Source organism: Phyllostomus discolor, chromosome 13 (assembly GCF_004126475.2).
Source record: "Phyllostomus discolor isolate MPI-MPIP mPhyDis1 chromosome 13, mPhyDis1.pri.v3, whole genome shotgun sequence".
Taxonomy (NCBI): Eukaryota; Metazoa; Chordata; class Mammalia; order Chiroptera; family Phyllostomidae; genus Phyllostomus; species Phyllostomus discolor.
The window spans coordinates 38218026-38240307 of NC_040915.2; the positions used below are offsets into that span (position 1 = coordinate 38218026).

Consider the following 22282-nt stretch of genomic DNA (forward strand, 5'->3'; position numbering starts at 1 on the left):
AGGGTCGCCCGCCTGCCAGACGGCTCCACGAGGATGTCCCACAGACCCACCTGGGAGTCCCGAAGTCAGTCACCCTCTCCGGTCCTCTGCGCACCCTGCCCGTCCTGCTCCGTGCCCTGACTCGAGTTAACGGGCTGCGTGCTATCCGCGCTGGACCTGAGAAGCCACCGGCTCCTGCCCATGCTGCCTCAGTGACGAGTTTTCATGTTGTTTCTCTGAGACAGGGAATGTGTCTCTCCATCCCAGTCTCTACCCTATTTCAGCACCTGACCCTGATCCGACCTCGACACGACAGCCGTCTCCCCACGTCAGGACGCTGGCCGGGTCGTCTCCCTGCCCCTGGCCCCGCTCTCTCCTCCATCCCGCACGGCAGGGGCCTGCGGAGGGGGACCGCTGGGGACCTCTGTCAACAGCACCAGTTCCTGGGACCGGCCTGCTCTCACTCGGGGGAGCACCAGGCACGGAGGCGCCCGCTGCCCTGGGGAAAGAACTAACCTATCTTCGGAGCTACGATGATGCTTGTCTCCCCGACAGTTCAAACCCCACGGACCGCATCTGCCCTGGACCCAGGAGCCTCCTGGAGGAAAAGGGGCGACGCCCCGGTTCCTTCCGTCAGAAGTTCTGCGGGAGCCCGGCACACTGGACGCCCCCAGCTGGGGTCTGCTGGCAGGCGGGGACGCCGAAAGCCCCCACGAGGGCGTCACCGTGAGAGAGTGACTCGGGCTGAACACCAAGGCGCGGATGCCCACGGGAAGGGCTGGTTTCAGCGTGGCTTGTACTCCAGCCTGGGAGCCCCTGGGGACCCGGCGCCCCACCACGCAGCCGGGCCGAGCTGACCGTGCCAGTGCCCACACCAGCACCGACACGCTCAGCTCCGCCGGCTCCTTCCGCACGGTCAAGGGCTGCACTGCGAGGTGTGGAGGAGTCACCCTCCTGGGAGGGACTGCGGGCTCCCTAACACACAGCGATGACGCGGGCTGAACAGTTCCCAGAAAAAGGGATGGCCCGTCTGGCGAAGACAGTCATCCCGTCACCAGCGGTTCCTCCCTCGCCGCCTACGCGGCCAGAGCAGGGGAGGCTCGGACGCCTCCCTCGGCGCCTCTCCCCTGGTCCCTGGTGACCGCTCCGCCCGGCAGAGCCCCGGTCGCACCGAATGCCCCTCCCCCTCCCGAGGACGGCTCGCTTCTCCCGTGCGTGCACACGTCCCGCCCCCAGCGGCGGGCAACCTCCGCTCAGTCCCGAAGGCGCAACAACGACCGCTCTCCCCGGGATGCCTGCCCGACCCCTGCAGGCGGGACTGCTGCTCCCTAGGGCCCTCCCCACCCCGGGCAGCCCGCCCTCTCCCCCACGGGTCCCGTGCTCCCCCATCTCACGGGGGACACGCTCGTCCACCCACGGGTGCCCACGAGGGAGGGAGGGGGAGAGCGGGAGGCCGGGATTAACCGAAGTCCCAGTCCCGCCACACCAGCCTGCGGCCACTCTGCCCACTGGCCCACTCAGGCCCCTCCCGCCCTTCGGACCCAGCGCCGCCTGACCCCAGGCTGCCGCAGAGGATGGGGGCTCCCGAGCTAGAAGTGAACCACCAAAGGCCCGGGGGAGGGAGAGCCGGGTCCAGGCAGGTCCCCGAGTGTCCATCTCTGTGCCCGACATTCACTTTTCAAGTGGGCGCCTTAAAACTGAAAAACCAAACTGCTACCAATACTGAGAGTCTAACTATCGACGTCAGGGACACAGCGGCGGCCGCCCTCCTGAGCGAGTGAGAAGAATGGCAAGGCTTTCCTCTCTCCAGACCTCCACCCTCGACCTCCACCCTCGACCTCCACCCTTGACCTCCACCCTCGACCTCCACCCCTTGACCTCCACCCTCGACCTCCACCCCTTGAGCTCCACCCCTTGACCTCCACCCTCGACCTTCACCCCTTGACCTCCATCCACTTCTCAGCTTCCGTTAGTGGAACCTGGGCCACCTTTATCATTTCGGCCCTGACGCTGAATAACTGGGGTGTGTTCGTTTCGTTCACGCATCCTCTCTGTCAAGAATCAGTCACGACGTGTGAATTTGGATGCACAGGCAGGTCTGTAATTGTTCAGACCTAAATTTACGTTTACGTGACGTCGATTCAGTATCGGTTTTATTTTATAGCCCAGCGTTGCCCTTGCCGAGTCACTGTAGCTCATCCTTTCGTGGGTTGGAACGCATCTTGGAAGAAGTTTGTTCCCCCCCAGAAAGATTCACAGGTGGCATCTCAGGAATATGTCAGGTCCAAGTCGCAGGAAAAAGCTCCCTTGGCCTTAATGACTAAGGGAGCACAGCGGCTCACCCAGTTCGGAAGTGGGAAGGCGGGGTGAGCGCCCTCGGAAGGCGGGGGGCTGCGTCGGACTTCCCCGTACCTTCGGAGACCGCCCTCCCGTGGCCTCCGCCAGGGGACCATCAGTACAGTTATTTAATTCTTGGCTGAAACCTTTCACCCTCAGAACTCTCGGCCTCAGCTCTGCTGCCTTCTGGCGATGTTGCGGGAAAGTCTAAAGCCACCCTGATTTTCCCTTGTTTGTAAACAGCATCCCCGCCCCCCGTCACCCCTGCCCAATGGCTGTAAGTCCCTTCTTCATTCCTGAAAACGTCACCAGCACTGGGGTTCTCTCCACCAACTGCGTGTGACCCAGGATGAGCACTTGCCGCACGTGGGGGCACTTCGTAGGTTGGCTTTTGTTTGGTTTTCTTTCCAGCTCCAAGATACTTTTCCCCCCATTGTATCTATTGTATCTATTACTGTTTCTAGTCTATTTGTTTTGGAAGCTTCCTGGGGAGCAACACTTATTTGGATCACAAGGCTAATTGAACTTTCTACATTGTAATTTCTGCTAATGGAGTCTACAACTCTGCAGATACAATTAGTATCTTTACTTTGTTTGTTCATTTCAGCTGCCTCTCACTCAACCAGCCAGTTTTCAGGCTAGCCCCTCGCCTTACTCATTTTTCAATCACTTGTTTCCGAGCTTTTCTTGAATTTTGTTATAAACAGCACAAAGCAGATTCGATATGAAATTTATTTCATTTCTGTACGCTCTTTCAAAATTACACTTTTCCTCTGCCTCACAGAGTGTGTGTGTCCCCCCCCCCCTTATTTTACGGGGACACGTTGCTCATTTTCTTGCACGGCCATCCCGCCCTGGTACTTCCTGCACCCTGGGTCCATCGCTCATGACCCCATGTCTCACCTGCTGTCCCCCAGAACCGAACGCTGGCTCTCCTCGGGGCACTGAGTGCGGTGGGCTCCCAGCTGCCCTGGTAAGCTGCAGGTCTGGGGCGTGACTTGCATCAGGCCCTCGGAGCCGGGGGTCCAGCTCCACCCCTGCACACCTGCTTCTCTGAGTGAGGCTACCGCTACCACTACCGGGTCAGTTCTGTGATCTAGTGTCTGCAGGAGATCCTGTCTGGGGCGGCTTCTGCTCCAGAGAGATGGGGGAGTCTGCCCACTGCCCCAGGGAGGACAACCCCCTACCCCTGTTTTGAGCCTGCTGAGGCTCACCTGTCCTCCGCGCCCCCCAACCCCAGGTCAGCTGCTCCTGGATACGGTGGCAGCACAGAAGCAAGCCCCCCCCCACCCCCGGGTCTCAACCTGCAGACTATGGTCTCCCAGGAGACGACGAATGAGGGTCTCGGGGCTGGGACCTAGGGGCGTGCTCCAGAAACGGAGCTCGACTCCCATGTAACAGCCACGCGAGAGGCTCGACCATAGCCCCACAACGGTGTGGGGGGGATTCCGCCAGCAGCTCCCGAGCTCGGGCAAGGACCGCACAGAGCAGGTGAGCTGGCCGCCCCGTGAGACCCCGCGCAGGGGGCCTGGGTAATCCGCACCTGACCCCTGACCCCGGAAACAGTAAAATAATGAATATGTACTATTTCAAGCAGCCACCAGAAAAAGAAGAAGGAGGAAAGGCAGCACACGACCACAAACTCAACCCTGTGACGGAGGTGAGTAAACTCTCTCAACCGCGGAAACCCCTCCGAGTCTCGGCTCCACTCACAGGACAGGCGCGGGGGTTCGGCACTCTCTCCTCCTCAACCGCGCTCCGGCGTGGGGGCGCCTGGAAACGGGGATCAGGCCCCGACACGGACGGGCCTGCCCGGGAGGGAAACCGGGCGCAGAAGGCCACAGGCCCGATGACTCCATTCCCAGGAAACACCCGCAAGAGGCAAGCCCACAGAGGCAGACAGCAGATTCGGTGGCTGCCAGGGGCCGGGAGAGGGGCTGCTAACAAGGACAGCATTTTTTTCTGAGGCGATGAAAGGGTTCTAAAATTAGCTGGCGGTGACGGTTGCGCAACTATGAATATATGAAATAGTAAAAACCACCGAATTTTCAAGGGGTGGCTATTATGTCCTGTGCATTTCAGTTCCATTCTTAAAAAAAAAAAAAAAGAGGGAATAGGAACCTTATCACCAAATTGGACCAAGGCTCACCACCCCTCGCGCCTGGGGTGACCACGGACCAAACAGTTCTTCAGGATGGGAGGTCTCTCCCACGCAGGAGAGCAGCCAACCAACCGTGTACAAATTTCAGAAGCTATCGGACTCCTTTTAAGTTAAAAAAAAAATCTGTGAGTATCAATGGGGCAGGAGAGAGTGGAGGAGACACGTAAGAAGTTTCTAGAAGGGTTCACAGAACGCTTCTCTCCGTGGGAGGCAGAGCAGAGGAACTTGCGAGAGCCCAGCAGGCTGCCCCGGCCTGGGAGGCCTCGGGCATGGACACTCCCAGAGGTGACGGCTCACGCCGCCCACGGGGCAGCGGTCTGCGGGGGGAAGGTGGTTCTCCGCTGCCTGGCCGGGGGTCCCCGGGAACCCTAGCCACTCAAGGGGCACTGGCTGATGCTCCCTATAAAGTCAAACAGCCTCTAAGGCATCCAGCAGGATTCGGGGGCTGAACAATGAGCGTTGTTACTACGGATGCGGCGAAGCACAGACACTGGAGGGAGAGCATCTAAAAATAGAGCGTGGGATTTCAAGGAATCCTGCCATCTCGGGAGAACGACTCCAAGGCTCCCGGCGGAACAGGCCGCCCTGGTCTCAAATAGCCCCCAAACAGGATGTCTGGCTGCAATTAGGAGAAATCTGAGAAATCTGACCTCCTCAGCAGAAAACACGAAAAAACAGAATGTTCGAGACGCACAAGAATGTGAACATCGCTGGCCTCGTGACGACGGCCTTCATCGCTGAAGCGACACTGAGGTGCGCACTCCATCTCCGGTGACCGGGCGACCAGGTGCCCTTGGTCCCCGCGACCCAGAGCAGGTCAAAGGTGCAAAGCTTCCAGAGCCCCACGCCGTCGTCATCATTGAAGGGGACCACAGCTCCGAAACTCAGCTCGAGGGGCCTGCCGATTCCGTCGGTGAATGCGAGAATGGGGGTGCAACCAAACAGACCCCCCCCTTCTCCCAGGGAAGAGAACTTGGCTCCCACCCATGGCTGGTGGCCACCTCCGCTCAAGGGTGAGCAGATGGAGGAGGGACCCCTATTAGGAGGGTCTGGCTCTCCCAGTTGCTACTTTCTGCTTCCCACTGGAAACAATGCATCAGCCTCACCGACGTTCCCTGGTTCCCCGGCTGTGCACACGGTATGATTAACAGGGAAAACCCAAAACGCCCACGAGACGAGTCACAAACAAAACGAGCCCTGCAGGGCGGGACCTCCTCCGTGGGTCTCCTGAAAGGGAGGCTCCCAGATCCCGCCGCCGTTTCTTGAATACTTTTCTCGGGTGTCATTTTTTTCCCACCCTGCCCTTTCCTCTGTTGAATTTTCATACAATGAGTTTGCGGCAACCACCACCACCGGATACACTGGCAACAACAAGAAAGTTACAGCTGGATCCTGTATCCCCTCGGCTGGGCTGCGGCTCAGAAACGTCTCAGAAATGCTCGGGGCCGACGGGAAGGCGCTGAGTGCGGGGAGAAAACAGGCTCGTTCCCGGGAGATTCAGGGTTTGTGCTTCATCCAAGGACCTGGCAGCAAAAGCATCTCTTTTGTTTCATGGAAATGCAGTTGGTCTTCCTACATTTTCCAGTTCTCAAGCCCATTTCTTTACGAAGCCGGGGCCAACCAGCACAATGACACCCGCACTGCGTTGAGCCAGATAACTAATCGCCTCCATATGGGGCAGGACTAACAAACCTCCCAGCGTGTCTATCCCCCATGCACGCATCCCCGGGGCCTCTGAACCGCTCGGCCACTCCTTCCGGTGACCGATCTCATCCGCACTTACCCAACAACAAGAAAAATGAGCGTGACTTTGACCCTGAGAGTCAAGTAGGTGATCTTAACCTATGTGCGAAAATTTAAAGTGACATTAAAAGAAACAAAGCTGTTCTCGCTCCTGTTTTGACATGGAAATCTAGACTCTAGGATGCAAACCATATTGGCCCACTAGCCTGGACGACTCTCCAAAAAAAAAGTCACTGTCACCATGAAAAAAACCTTTTTTTTTTTTAAGACTGAGAAGACATCACTACATACAAGGTGTAAGCTGATTGGAGAGCAGCGACGCGAGAACGGACTGTGGAAGGCGCTCTGGGAGCCCCTGGGGAGGGCTGGGCGTGGGCTACGTGTGAGCCGGTACTACGAACCCCCGTTCGTCTCCTCGGGCGTGGTCACGGCTGTGGTCAGGAGGGCAATGTGCTCAGGGGAGGGACGTCAGGCACCGTATTTCCCCGTGTATAACACGCTCCGCTGTGTAAGGCGCGGCCGTGTTGTAGGGTTGCCCATGTATAGCACGCATCCTTATTTTTCTCTCAAAACTTTGGGCAAAAAAAATACACATTATTAACACGGCAAAACACGGTATTTACGGATAAACCGCTATGATGTATAGAACTTACTTTTAAATGGTCCCAGAAAGGTATCATCGTATGTATGGGAGATAAAGCAAAGGTGGCAAAAACGTCAGCGGTGATGAATCCAGGTGAAAGACATACAGGTGTTCACTACCCTAGTCTTTCGCCTCTTCAGTAGATGTGAACATTTTCAAAATCCGAAGCTGGGTGGGGGGAGATACGCCGCCGCCCACCACTTCTCCCTGAACCCAAGTACGCAACAGTGCTTCCAAGGAGCTCCGGGCCGTGCGAGGGTGCGCCCCCAGGGCTGCCCGTACCGGAACGGTGGCGGCTTTACATGCCCGCCCGTCGTTTGGGGGTTTTTGGGAAATTCTGCCTTCGGCGATTTCACTTGGGTTTTTCAACGTCCACATGACATGCCAGGCAGCGCGGCAGCTCCCACAGTGACTCGAGGCTGGAAGTGGCCAGAGCTGCACGTGTTTACTTAAAAATACGTCAACAACAAGTAACCGTCAGTTCAGACGTTTAAACAAAGTCAAGTCAGCCTGCAGAGAGGAGAGACATGAACGCTCACAGCCGACCGTGGACAGGACAGCGGCCTGAGCGACCTGGACCGGGGCGGGGGGGTCATCTGAAGTATCCTTCCAGTGGCCGACCTCACACAGCACACGGGCAGAACCTCTGAGACCCTCCCTCCCAGAGACCGCTGGGAGTCGGGGGCCCCTCCGCTCCTCTGAGACCCCCCCTCCCAGAGACCGCTGGGAGTCGGGGGCCCCTCTGCTCCTCTGAGACCCCCCTTCCCAGAGACCGCTGGGAGTCGGGGGCCCCTCTGCTCCTCTGAGACCCCCCTCCCCAGAGACCGCTGGGAGTCGGGGCCCCTCCGCTCCCGCGGGGCGAAGACCGGGAAGGAGCAGCTCCGTGGCTGTCACTGGCGTGGCCCACCCCGACGAGCGGCGCCACGGAGAAGCCACAGAGAAGCCACGGCCCCGCGTGGGAGAGGCCGACCACCGTGGCTGTGCGGACCCGAGTCCAGATCCCAGCGAACGAGTGCGTGAACGGGGCGGGCAGTCCCTGCAGGGAGGGGGCGTGTCCAGAGGCACCGGGAAAAGGAGCCTCAACAAAACAGGCTGGAACAGTCTCCTGAAATTAACAGCTGTGCTAAGAGGCAGGCCCCCCCGTCTAGTGTGCGGGGAGATGCTCGGGTTAGGGTCACCACCCCAAGCTTGGCCTGTTCATCTCCTGAACCAGGGAAGGTGGACTGCTCTAGGCTGTCGGTAACGTGACAGCTTTAAGTAAGGAAACGGCTCTCCAGTCAAATCTGTCCCTGAAATGAGTGCCCAGTCTTCAGACTCACTGGTTTTGGGTTTTTTAAGATTTTATTTACTTTTTAGAGAGAGGAAGGGAGGGAGAGAAACATCAGTGTGTGGTTGCCTCTCAAGCGCCCCCTACTGGGGACCTGGCCTGCAACCCAGGCATGTGCCCTGACTGGGAATCAAACCGGCAACCCTTTGGTTCACAGGCCAGCACTCAACCACTGAGCCACACCATCTGGGGCCAGCCAGCCTGGCCTCACTCACTGTTTCCTGATTGCTAAAAACCGAGCCAAAGGATGAGAAAACAAACGTCTAGATGTTTGTAAAAACACCTCCAAAGGGAGACGGTCGGCAGCTGGCAACCCGTCCCTGACTCAGGCGCTGGGCCGAGGGCCGGCTCCAGCCTCAGCACCCCGGGCAGGCCTGCACCCACTCTCCAGGTGGCCGTAATGGCCAGGATGTAGATTTTTTCCTCAAGAGTGCATGTCTTTTTTTTTTTAATGCTGCCTCAGCTCTTCACCGATAAAATGCAAAAGGGAAATAAAAAGCCTAACAGCACGAGCCAGAACCTTCTGGAAAAGTCTTTATTATCTCCACGAGCAGTACAGACTGCTCTTTGACGGGAACACACTGGACGCTGGTCGGCCAGACAGGCCGGGAGGCGGGGCCCCAGACTCCGCCAACGACGACCCGGCGGAGAGGCCAGGGCGGAGGCGGCGATGAAGGTATCAACCAGGGAGGCTGACTCCGAAAACCCAATGTCTAAGCAGCAGCGGCGGCAGCAGCAGAACCCCGGGGAAATGTCTGTTTTTGTTCTTTCCGGGTTTTAAGAACATTAGTCATGTTCCGTGTGTCCGGCCAAGCGGCTGGGCACCGGCGAGGCCGAAGGGCGCGGGTGCCAGGCGAGGGTGGGACGGACGCGCCCTCAGACCCCGCTCCCTCCGCCCGCTGCCACCGGGAGGGGGCGCCAAAAGGAGACGGTCTCCCCTGAGCAAGGTCTGGAGGGAGGACCAGACCGACCACGGGAAGGAGCGGAGAGGGCGTCTGGGCTGCTTTTATGAAAACAAAGGCGTCGTGGTAACCGTCTGACTTCAGCGTCCCCGCTCTCCTGAACCAGAGAGTTAGGTTTCAGAAGCATGGCTTTGGGGGACCCTCAGTGACGCTTGAGAAAGTGCAACATCCTAGAACCCTCCTCCACGGGGCGGCCTCTGCTGACCTAAGCCGTCGAAAGGCGTCGGGTCCCCCTGAAGACACCCACCCCAAGTTCTCAGGAGCGCGGCGGGTCCCACACTTGGGGAGACTTGGCCTTTGGCGTGCAAACGGGCCGCACGCCGGGAAGGCGCTCACACGGCCCAGCTTTCCCATACTCCAACACAAACAAAAGCGGATTCATTCCTGACTCAGTTCAAAAAATTTTAATCTAATTACCGAGGCTGGGGGAGGGGGCGGGGAGCCACGGCCTTGATCGTTTTTTTCTTTTCCCCTCTCTGCTAAACACAGAGAGGAAGTCCTGTCTTCTAACGGAATATTAAAAGGTCAATGTCAGCCCCTTTCAACCGCGGCATTTTAGACGGTATTTGCGTTAACTCGGAAAAGAAATAGAACCGAACTCGGCTCTTAAAGGGACAGATGCACAGGGGTGGGCAAAAGCAGGCCTGAACCCCCACCCCCTGCGGAAGCAGTGGGGGCTGACCCACCCAGGTCCCCGAAATGCGGGTTTGTTTACCGACTCTCACAGACCACAAGTGCGTGGGAACCACCAAGGCCGGCGGTTTGCCCGCTGCCCAGCCCGGCTGCGCCTGAGTGCGCTGGGCCCCTGGGCCGCCTTCTGAGTTAATAAAGCTGCTGTCCTAACCATGCCCTGCCCGTGTCTTCCACCCGAACTGTCACCCTACGCTTGCCCGGCCGGGCGGGGAAGTCACCGGGAAGGGAAGAGAGGTTTCCTCTTTGCACTAGACCTTGATGGGACCCTCCGGGGGCGGATGAGAAGGAAGCCCGCCGCAGCCACGGCCAGTGTCAGGCCACAGCCAGTGTCCGGCGAGACGTGAGCCTCCCCCAGGCCAAGTAAACACGGAGGTATTTACTGTCCCTGACAACAGGAAGTGGGGAGGCAGGGAGGAGGCTCCGGGTGGGTGACACTCAGCAGCTGGAGCGTGTGGTCAAGGGTCCAGCTGCCGGTCCTCCGCCTGCGGGCTTGAAACTGGGCAAACCCGAGGGGCAAACCGGCCACCCAGCCGGCCGGACAGGAGTCCGTCATGAAAAAAAAAAGGAACCGTTTCTCTCTCGCTTATCTTTCTGAGGAGGAAGACACCTTTCCAAGAAGTGCCTACCCCTGCAAACTGCCCTTTGCCACTCACTGGCCCGACCAGGGGTTACACATACCCCATCGCTCCTGCAGCTGGCGGTGAGAAAAAAGGGGAAACCCCCCCTGGTTTACACCATTCAGATCCCCTCCTCGTGGGGGTAAGGGCGCCTTCCCCATCGGCAGACACCCGCACAAACGAGGGTGCTTCCCAAGGAGGACGGGAGGGCCGTTTGTGTAGGGGACCTGTGTGGGTCCCCCGGAGTCCGGCGCCTGGCATACCGCCACAGGCTACAGGAGGTGAAACCGGCCGCTTAACCCTGCCCCCTCCCCCGCAATAGCTACGTCTCACGTTATGGTTTAAAGTCAAGGGTTGTCATTGCAAAGTTACATTTTATACAAAAGCAAAAAAAAAAAAAACAACATTAAAAAACATCCATCAGCCGCCCTCGCACTTAACTCAATTACGGAAATAGCTAAGTCGTTCCTGCTTTCTTTCACGCACCCTCACATTATCAAACTTTGGCTCTAGAGAACCTCCAAAATGTAACAGAATAAATGCAACCCAGATGTTCGCTGCAAAATGAAAACAAGACTGTTTTCACTTCATAGCAACCAAATAGGTCAGCCCGTTTCCTTCTTCGGAGAACCCTCGGGGGAGCGCAGGCTGTGCTGGAAGAGCTCGAGTTCCGAGTGCGCCTGCCCGCACAGAGAGGAAGCGCGGCCGTCCAAAACAAACGGGAACGTTCCACGTTCCCATGAAAAAGTGCGTCTGAACGCTGCGGCCCGGCTGCGTCTGCACGCTGCCAAACATCTGGATGAAAACTGGGGGGGACGGGGGGGAATCGCTCATTACCTCAATATTGGGAGACACTCTTCGATCATCATGCAAATGTCCAGCGTCGTGGCAACCCGCTGTTTTGGTCTATTAATTATAGGAAGGAGTTTTTCAAGAAAAAGACAGGAATTAAAAAGAGCTCTGCCAAGGGGTCCGGGTAGGAACTTATTTTCTCCTGTTTGCACAGGGCTCCCGGTGACTTAGCGAAAACGGAGTCGGCGCAAAGTCAATTTGCTCTGCAACAGGGAGTGACAAAATCTTGTCAGCCCACTGAGTTGACTCAGGTGGGCCTTTGCTAATATTTACATGATGCCGAAAGATACACACACATACACACACACACACACACACACTATAAATGCCGGCTGAAGCGTCTCCAACGTGTAAGGCCCTACAGAATCTCCCGTCTCTTCCGTCCTGTCAGTTGGGGCACTGATGTCACTTATAAAACGTTTATATGAGTTGAACTTCAAAAACCAGGAGGCAGATTCATGAACTTTCCACTCTCATTGAAATGACTTACTATTTCCCCCCAACTCCAAAATATTTATTATATTTTAAGCAGCTTTTAGGAAACTTGGATGAAACTTTTTTTTCCCACTTTTCCTCAAAAGTTTCAATAGTCCCGGATTAGAAATTGATAAACCTGCTTCCTGAAGACTCTGCCAATAACTTCTTAAAACGAAGCTCTCCGTCCTGGAGTCGTTTATACGGAGTGTGTGCGTGCGAACAGTGTTCCTATCCCGACGCCCCTGATGTGAAGGGCTGGTCCTCCTCCAAGACAATTTACTGAAAAACGGCCAGTTCCTCTTCCCCCCAAGTCCCCCCAAGTCCCCACCACTCTGGCTTCCTCGGCCCCCCAATCTCACAACGGACTACCAGGGAGAGGCCATGGCCCAAGTGTCTTGTTCAGCCAGGAGCACCCTCCCCCACGAGCTCCTCAGCCCCCTCCAGCCCAGCTCACTCTCTGCCTGTGACCGACCGGGGCTCCCACACCCAGGGGACACTCTCCATCCTCACCTGCGACCACCCCTCAAGGGCCACTCTCTCTTCTCCAAACGCACCTCCTCCCTGCTCGGCCGAGGGACCACGCACACGGCCAGGCCACCCTGGCTGACCGGCGGCTGTTTCTCTGCCTCCTCCCTGGACTGTCCTCCGTCCTGGGGTGTTGCCCCTGGCTCTCAGCTCTCCCCCCTCAGCGTCTCGTCTCCCCACCCCCAGGAATTACCGCCTTCCCAACGTGCGTCCCCTCCCCAGACTGGCCTTCCAGGTGGGAGCCGCACACACAGCAGCGGCCTCCTCCTGGCTGCAGGGGACCGAGCGCTCCCACACGGGCCCCACCTTCGATACCGAAACGACTCCTGTGAGTCCGCTCCTAGGAAAAGCAGGTGCGTTTGTTGCAGACGGAGCGGTCCTCCTGCCAAGAACAACCTAAAAAGCTGAACAAATGAGAAGCGAGGAGGGTCTGGAGGCACCAGAGAGCTACCTCCGAGGCAGAGGGGACTTAGGAGGCCGGGATCCCAGAGAGGCTCGCCCCGTAATCGGAGCCACTTTTCTCCCTGGCGCATTTGCCGGTTCACAGCAGAAGCTGGGAGGTCAAGAAGCTAAGCAGAAACGAGTGGGCGAGAATCCGAGAAGGCCCGCTGAACCTCCAGCAGAACCCCCGAGGGGGCTGGGGGACACAAATCCAGAGTTGAGGGGCTGCCAAGTGGAAGAGACCCCAGGAACGCCCCGGCTTTCGGCTAGGACCACCGGAGAGCTAGACCCTGGGAGAGGGGTAAACCAATCCCCACAATCTAAAAGCGGTGTTTCCCTGCCCGAACGGCCTGCCAGGAGCCTCTCTGGGGGGAGACGGCCCGGGTCTCAAATTCTCACCACGACTGTTCCCACGCACTGCGTGCACCTGAGTTACAGCTTGACAGCAACCTAGAGGCAGTGACGGAAAACCGGGGGTGTGAGGGCAACAGGATACACTCCCAGGGTGTGCGCATACCAGACGCAGACTTTACAGCAACTGTGGTCAGTCTACCGAACTAGTTGACAAGAGGAAACATTCCAGCAGAAAGCTGGAATCTGAGAAAAAGGGAATCGCCCCGGCCAGTGGGGCTCCGTGGGCCGAAGTGCCGTCCCACAAATGAAGGGTTGTGGGTTCGACTTCCGGCCAGGGCACATGCCTGGGTTGTGGGTTCAGTCTCACATTGGGACACGTACAAGAGGCAACCCATCGAGTTTTCCCACATGGATGTTTCCCTCCCTCTCTTGCTCCCTCTCTCTAAAGTCAATAAGCGTATCCTCAGAAGGGATTTAAAAAAAAAAAAAGAATCAAGAAAACAGAAAAAGACAATAACTGAAATGAAAAGCGCCACCAGCAGATCTACTTGCAGACTCGACAGAGCTGGAGGAGGAGTCACCGCACCGGAATACAGGTCGGAAGGCAACGCACGGAGTAAGGATCAGAGAGACGCGGGAGGGAGCCTCAGAGATGCACAGAATGTGACAGAAAGGCAGAGCCCAGGAAGGAGACGAGATGAGGAACACGCCCAAGGTAACGAATGAGGATAATGCCCAAGAACGCGCCAAGCCTCACGTGAGTGAGATCGAGTCCTGCCACGGCACCAGCAAGAAGAACCACCCCCACCAATCCCAAGCAGGACAGACTCAAAGAAAAACCTCATCGGGACACAGCACAGCAATGCAACTGAAAACCAAAGGCCAAGGCAAAACTCCTCAAAGCAGCCACAGACGCAACACCCTCAGAAGAGCAACGAGACACAGGGCTGCTCTCTCCACGGACACAGCGGAGGCCAGAAAGCAAAGAAATGACAGGTCACAGCACCGCAAGAAATGGACTTGGCAATCTACAACTGTATACCCAGCAAAAATAAATGACAGGTCACAGCACCGCAAGAAATGGACTTGGTAATCTACAATTGTATACCCAGCAAAAATACCCTTCAAGTGTGAGGGCAAAATAATGACATGTTTGACCAAAAAAAAATAAATTTAAAAAAATGGCCGTCTGAATGATTGCCTCCTGGCCCCACCTCCCAAGCATCAAGCGGAGCCTCTCCCACGTAACCACATGGCCAGACACTTAGAAGTCTTCTTAGATTTCTACAGCTCCTTCACCTCTAACCTCCAAGCTGCTGGGTCCCTAGGAGTCTCCGAAAATACACCTCATCACTTGCAGAGCAATGCAGATTAGGACAATGCCACATTTCTCATCCGGGAGACGAGTGCCGAGAATGCTGGGGCTGCTCTCGGGAAGGAGGCAATCTGTCGGTGTCCAGGGAAACCGAAAGCAGACGGATAGTCCAGAATCCAGATTCCAGGGATGCACTGGAGACAAACTTTCACATGGCTGCTGCTGCAAAAGGAGGCGCCGCAGGAGTTCACCTTATAGTTTGTAACAATGTGTAACCAACACGGAAGTCCGACATGGAACAAGGCAAACAGCCCTACGCGGGTCCCAAGAAGTCAGCAGAGTCTGTAACTCTCACCCGAACCCCCCACCGACTTCCTCGTTGGTGTCCCCACGTGCCCTCCTCCCCCTCCTCCCATCCCTGTTCCACTCAGTAGCCAGGAACACTCTTCTTAAAAAGGCAGGGTGTGCAGCGGTTAAGAATATGGCCTTGGGAGCCCACATGCGTGGGTTCGAATCTCGGCTCCACCACCTACGACCTGTAAAGTTTGAAGCAAGTCTGGCTGGTGTAGCTCAGTGGACTGAGCGCGGGCTGGGAACCAAAGTGTCCCAGGTTCGATTCCCAGCCAGGGTACATGCCTGGGTTGCAGGCTATAACCCCCAGCAACCGCACATTGATGTTTCTCTCTATCTCCCTTCCCTCTCTAAAAATAAATAAATAAAATCTTAAAAAAAAAAGTTTGAAGCAAGTTACTTAGCTTCCCTATGCCTCCATTTCCCATTTGCAACTGTAAATAGTGATAATATTAAGTACACACTAGGGTTACTTTGAAGAGGAAACAGTTTAAAATATGTAAAGCACACAGGGCACAGCCCAACACTGGAGAGCATTATGTAAATATTAGCTACAATTATTGAAAGGTAAATCAAATGTCACTTTCCCGTTGAAGACCCTCCCTTACTCAGAACCAAACGTGAACTGCTCACTCACTAGAACCACCGGATACGGCCCGGGCCTCCCTCCCCACCCGGGGCCTCCCTCCCCACCTGCGGCATTCTCAGCTCAGGCTGCACAGAGCAGCCTTCAGCCCTGGGACACACTCCGCCCCTCCCAGCCCAGCGCCTGTCCCTCCCCCCAGCCCACCACACCCCTTTCGGCTGCATCTGACATCTGCCCTCCAAGGGGCCTTTCCTGGCCACCTGGCAGTGCCCACACTTCCCCTGCCCCACGCCCCGCCCACCCTCGCCCACTCTTCCCCTCCGCCCACAGATGTCCTTCAATGGGTTTTGCATGATTCACCATTACTTTACATACCTGGTTTCCTTCTGTGTCTCCCACCTAAACAAAAGCTCCCCAAACACAGGATATTCCCGTGCCGTATTCGCAATTCACCCTTGTGCCAGGCACGGGACCTGGCATTCGGTAAAGAGGTGGTCCATCCTTGCTGAGTAAATAAATACCTTAGAAAAGAATGCATTCTGCCCTGGCCGGTGTAGCTCAGTGGATTGAGCGCGGGCTGCAAACCAAAGCATCGCAGGTTCAATTCCCAGTCAGGGCATATGCCTGGGTTGCAGGCCACGGCTCCCAGCAACCGCACATTGATGTGTGTGTGTGTGTGTGTGTGTGTCTCTCCCTTCCCTCCCTAAATAAACAAAATCTTTAAAAAAAAATGCATTCTAAGCACACTCCAAGAGCACCTACCAGGCCACCTGTTAAACGCTCGAAAGAACAGTGGTTATTCACTCCCCATGCCCAGGCGATGTCTTTTATACCTTTCTACATTTTAGATCAATCGTGTTATTTTTAATAGATAAAGATTCTCTCAAAAGGGGCGTTTTCTTACCAGCACACTACTGTCCTGTGAAACCGTTTGCCCATTTTGGAAAAAGCAAAGCCAAAGAAAGTGAAGCCCGACTTTTTGACTTGTTTCCATTTCAGAAAACACTGACACATGCAGGCATACGGCAGCAAGTCTCCCTGCGCCGCACTCCCCACCTGCCCGGTTGGTCCCCACCCCCTGCCAACGGTCGCCCTCGCCCGCACTTCCTCGTTCGGCCTTCCCGCGAGCCTGCAGGCACCGGCACGCACGTCCTTTACAGAGAAACGGCAGCACACACTGCACATTTTCCTGCACTTCGCTCCTGTACCTCGGTCAACACTCTGGAGAGCTTTCTAAACACACCAGCGCGCAAAGGGCCTCCTGGTCCCTTCCTCCACCCTCGCAGCCGGACTCACCACCTGGGCAGACGAGAGCGGTCTGCCGGGTCTCCAGCTGAGGGGCGTTCGGGGTATTTTCCATTTCTCACCATGACAGACAAAGCAGTGAATAATCTCGTGCCCACGGCACCGCACACCTGCATGGATATCCTCGCGGGTTAAGTTCCTAGAACTGGTGCTGCTGGGTCAAAGGATTTACACGCTTGTGACTTTTAAAAGCTGCTGCCGCCCAGTGCCCCTGTATTTACGCGGGATCCACCCAGAGAAACAGAACTCCTCTCGGGAGCTGGAGCAGAGGGAATTCCAAGCGAGGTCTTGGCTGCATGCATGATGGAAACGCTGAGAAGTCCAACAGGAAGTGGTAAAGACAACCCACGCAACAGCAACAGCGAGCTGGGCTGCCACCCCCGAGCTGCAGGGTCAAAGGGAGGAGCTGCTATTTCCAAAGCTCGGGGGCCAAAAGGAGACCCAGCAGCGCCACTGAGGCAGACCCAGAGGACAGAGCCCCTGGCTCCTGCCCTTCCCCCTGCCACCCAGTCTCCCGTGGAGGCTCCCACTGGCCAAATCCACCCCACGCCGGCGGACCCGAGGGCCTGCTGGGTGCGTCCCTCCGCAGGGGAAGGGCAAGCCATGGATCTGAGCCAACAAGGACACCAAGCTGGCGCTGCCCCTTTAAGAGCTGTGACTCATTTACACTCCCATCACCAACAGATGGTTTCCAACGTGGGGGTTATTGCCTGCCTGGCAGGTGAAACCCGGGATCCCCACCTTGCAGTAATTTGTATTTATTTTATTGAGTGAGGCGGAGCATCTTTTCACGGGAAACACAGACTTAATCCTCATCTCCATCGCCTGGGTTGGGGAGGCGGGAGGGTGACATGGGGGGGGCGGGGGGAGGAAAGCCAGCAAAGTTACTCCCTTCACATGCCCGCGGTGACCCATTGGTCCAGGAACATCAACCAGGCAGATTCCCACACACAGCACTCACACGGTGGCGTGGCGGAGAGCCAACCTGGCCAGTCACCTGCCAAGCAGACACACACCTGGAGGACTGTTTTACAGAAACCGAATGGCAACAAAGCCCCGGAGGAATGAACCATACCTTAACGGCCTTCGAGCCGCGGCACACATTGTAAGTAACAATGTGCTCTTGTAATCTCGTCCCCCCCGACTTCCTCCTCAGCACCGCCTCCCAGCCATTCCCGTCGCCCTCCCCTTTCGCCTTATCTTGCATTGAAAGAATAATACCCTCGATGAATATTAAATTGTAAAAACGGCAAGGAGAAATCGTTCTCAAGTCTTCTTAATGCAACCGACACGTTAGCAAAAAGAGCTCCTAAATTACCTCTCACGCCTGTCCCTGACCCTTTGAGCAGATTGTCTTTCTGATCTTGTAAACAAGCCGAAACCAACTTCCCCAAGGAGAGTGCGGGGCCACCCTCCGAAACATACCCCTCAACTGCCTGGCCAGTGACTTCAATGTGTTTCCAAGGGCTGAACTTTATTTTTAAAAACATGAATTTTTAGGCAAAGCAGTTTATTTTGAAATACGAATGGTAGCAATAACTAAAGAAATGTAAAGAGGTATGCGAACTTCAAAACCTCCGGTAATTATGAGTGAACTACAAGCACACCAAGCATATAATAATCACTACATGATGGCATTTCAAAACCCTAAGATTTTTACTTATTCAAAAATATACTTATTCTAAGGTGGCTGAACGTATTTTTAAGTGTCTTCCATAATGCAAGGAAGAAAGATCTTAATAAACCCCATCAATAAAGGTTAAACACGGCCTTCCCGCACCTACCCAGCTGCTGGGTATCTCAGCAGACAATCAATAAATCCGTTCATTATTGACTGTCCAGTGAGGTGAATTAAATCACACATTAAAATAACCATACCTTTTTCCTACTTCAGGGTAAAATTTTTACGTGGTTTTTTTTGTTGTTGTTCAAATTTGAAAGTAACACACATCACTCCAGAAACTTAGAGAACACACAAAAACAAAGAAAATGAAACACAGTGTCACCAGTTTGGACACTGTTTAGAGCATGATGTATAAACAGCTCGTTTTTAATGTCTGGAAAACAATGCCTCCAATAACCTTCCCATGATTTACCTCCCCGGTCCCCCATCAGGCACTGCTGTTTCCAATTTTCTGCTATTATAGGGTAATGCACATCTTCACGCATGAAATCTCTTTTCGAATTTCAAGACTGTATTCCCAGAAGAGATATTAACTGCCCAAAGAAAGCCTGAAGACTTTGGATACTTAATACCATCTTTTGTTATAGTACTCGAGATCTATAAACTGCTGGGCCACACCGGCTTCCCTTTTTTTTTTTTTTAATCTTTAAGCCTACTTTTACCTTTCAGCCTTCTACATTTCTTTACTCAGAGTCAGAAACACCCCCCCAAACAAAACGGCTGGTGGAGCGTCTATAATACTGCAAGAACCGTGTATGGCACCAGGTGGGGGCCCAAATTATCAGGGGATCACTCTAAATTATGTAATTGTCTAACCACAATGCCGTGCACCTGAAACTAATAAAATGCTGAATGCCAACTGTTATTGAAAAATAAAAAAATAGTTTGTCAGCCTTCACCAAAAAAAGGCATAAACAGAACTAAAAGTCATTCATAACATATTCCCCGCCCCCCCCAAAAAATATTGCAAGCCAGCTGGCTACTTTGACTCAAAGGTCTAAAACGCATAAATACAGAGCCCAGCACAAATAACGCCCCTTGTTTATTACAAAATCGTACCCATGTGACTCTGCAACATTAAGAATATTACAGTCAAGCACACCCTATGGCATTTCAGGTCAAATGTTCACATTAAAACTAGATCACCACACCCGGATGATGACCCTAGCGACCGCACTCCGGCGGGCGTTACTTCTGCCGGGCCCTGTATCACCGTGGGCTCGGCCCCTTCTGCTCTGCGCCCCAGGTCGCGAGGAGGCAGGGAGCCCGGCACTGACTGAACCCACCACAGCCGCGGACAAGCCGCCGAGCCGTAGGAGGGTTCGCCACACTGGGCTCCTCGCCACCGCACTTTCTTGCACAAACAACACGCCCACTCGGTGCCACCGTGCGAGCGCCAGCTCCCACTGTGACAAGCGAGCTCCACGCCAAACGCCGCGGCTGCTGCCCACCGGCGGGCCTCGGGGCCGCGTGGCCGTCGCCGACCGGCGCACACAGCCCCACCTGCGCCGCGCTCCGGGTCTCCAAGGCGCCCGGAGGAACCACCCCATCCAGAAGCCTTTCCAGGCTGCTGATACGCGCAGGCAGACGGCTGCGCCCGCAGCCTGTAATTAAAGAGTTTTTCCAAAACGCTCCCTTGTTCCAAAGCGTTCCGACGATTCGGTCGGTCGGCAAAAAGGTCTTTAGTCAAAGCTGAGGGATCTTGAACTTCGGGTCTGCCTGTGAAATTGGGGGGGTTAACCCTTCTGCTTCCCAAACGCACGACCTCACTCCGTACCCTGGCACGTTCTTCGGCTTAAAGGCGCAACTCGCAGCCTAACACAGCAGAAGTGGGCATTCCACTGAAGAATTGCCAACAAACGCGACGCTGCCCGAGACAGGGCGCTGGGCGTCAGGCAGGCAGCCGGTCCTGGGGTCTCCGCTCCGGGAGGGCGGGCGGCTCTTGACTTATTTTTCGCTAAATCGGTCACGTTTTCTGTTTCATAAAATGCGTGCGCTCAAGCTGCGCCCTCCTCATTGGAGAGACCCCACCGACCACTTCGGACCCAACGCCAAGCAGACGGGCACGACTGCCAACCCCCCCCCCCCCCGCATCCGCCCCTGCCGGACCCCGAGGATCCCCAACTCAAAACTTTCCCCTCCCATCCGCCGTGGGCCCCCCACTTCCCACCACCCGAGCAAGGCGCCGAGGGTCCTCCAGCGGTTGGGCTCTGGAGGGCGTGGACGCGCGTGGGGGCTAGAGGCGGGGACGGTCGCCCTCGAGGTGCCCCGCTCCAGGAGAGGGACCCCCGAGCCTGGCCCGAGACTCGGGGTGGCCCCAGCCGGCTCGGCAACAACCCCGCCGGCCCCTCCCCGGGGCCCTCGGACCCCGGCCTCGGTCCCGGGGCCCCGCGGGTCTCGGCGGTCGCCAGCCGGCGCCGGAGCTGCCCGGACCCCGTCTCCTCAGGCGCACCGGGACCCCCGACCCTGGCTCCCGCCCCGCGCGCCCGCGCGCCCCGCCCCAGGCCGCCAGCCCGGCCAGCCACACCTCCGACACTCACCGCCGCCGCCCTCGCCGCCGCCGTCTTCGTCCATCTTGAGGCCGCTCCCGCTGCCGGCGAGCCCGGGGCCGGCGGGCGAGGGGCCGCGGGCGAGGGGCGCTGCGGGTGCAGGAAGCGCTGGCGGCCGGGCGGCTCCAGCAGCGCGCGCGGGCCGGGTCGCGGCCCGGGCCTCCTCCCGCCGGGCGGGGCGCTTGCGCTCTCCGCCGCCGTCACGTGACGCGCCGGCCCCGCCCCCGGGGCGCGGTGGGCGGGGCTCGATACCGCGCGGCCACGCCCTGACCCGGCGGTCGGGACCCTGCGGGGCTGAGACGCGACCCTCGAGTGCGGAACGCACGCACGTGGACACCTGCCCGGCCCCCTCCTTGGAGCAGCCTGGCGACAGCGAGGGGTCGGCACGCGGGGTGCCCACTCCACCACCAAACCCGGCGGTGAGGGCTCCTCCTCGCACGTGCACTCAGGAAAAAGAGCGAGACACGCGCGTCTTCCAGACTCGGGCCTTCCCCTTGGGCTCCGAGAAATGTCAGAGTGATCGCAGCCTTTCGGCTCCCTGATATGTAATGGAGGCGCTCCCTCCCTGGCGAGGCGTGCGTGCGCTTTAAAATTAACAAAGTGTTAGGTCCTAGAGACGAACGTCATCACGAGGTCCCAATCCGGCACACCTGGGGCCCACCCTCTGCGGGCTCTGCAGGCCTTGGCCAGCGCGGCCTCGGATGCCCTCGCGGTTTCCATCCAGGCTCCCTTGGGAAGCTGCCAGCTGCCCTGGATTTATGATGCAGAAGGAGGTCTGAATGCAATTTCCCGTGGGCACAGCCGGGGTCCTTGGCACGGGCCTCCTGGGCAGAAGGCCTCAGCCTGCCCCTGTGCTCCAGGTCTTCTGTGAACCCCCTTTCTCACTCCACTGCCTGCTTCCAGTAACTCCTCCCAAGCATTGAATATCACCCCCTCCACCACCTCCCCTCCCCAGCCTTTCTGCTCTTTTTGCTTGAACTAAATTGCATTAAAGAAAAGGAAACATTGTAAGGGAGGAGATAATTTATCTCTAATATAATTTTCCAGCAGCTGTTTTATGTTTACAAATGGCCGATTGAAGGGAAGGATCCTTCTGCTGTCCTTCATCCAAGCGGACAGTGTCCACCTTTTTGTTCAAGGTTGTGTGGTGTGAGTCCAGAGAATTCAATCTCCTAAGAATCTTGAGAATGACACGCCCACATTCTGGGGGCCTCTCGAGTCACGGGGCACACTTCTGGGCGCAGATAAGACGTTTGGCAGCTCCTGTGACGAGTCTGCAGATAAGACGTCTGGCAGCTCGTGGGACGCGTCTGCAACTGAAAACGGGTCTGGGCACCGGGAGATGGGGCTGGGAGATGTTGGCTTCCTGAGCTGGTCCCCG

At 56.6% G+C, this 22282-nt stretch overlaps 1 protein-coding gene across 1 annotated transcript in view; it reads right to left on the reverse strand.

The window, feature by feature from the left end:
* The window catches only part of CYTH3 (cytohesin 3), a 44593-nt gene extending 23248 nt beyond the window's left edge, over positions 1-21345 (reverse strand). The window contains exon 1 of the mRNA XM_036014283.1: positions 20893-21345. Within this exon, the coding sequence (XP_035870176.1) occupies positions 20893-20926 (34 nt within the window). The 5' untranslated portion in view covers positions 20927-21345. The remainder of the gene's footprint in view (positions 1-20892) is intronic.
* Between the last annotated feature and the right edge of the window lie 937 nt (positions 21346-22282).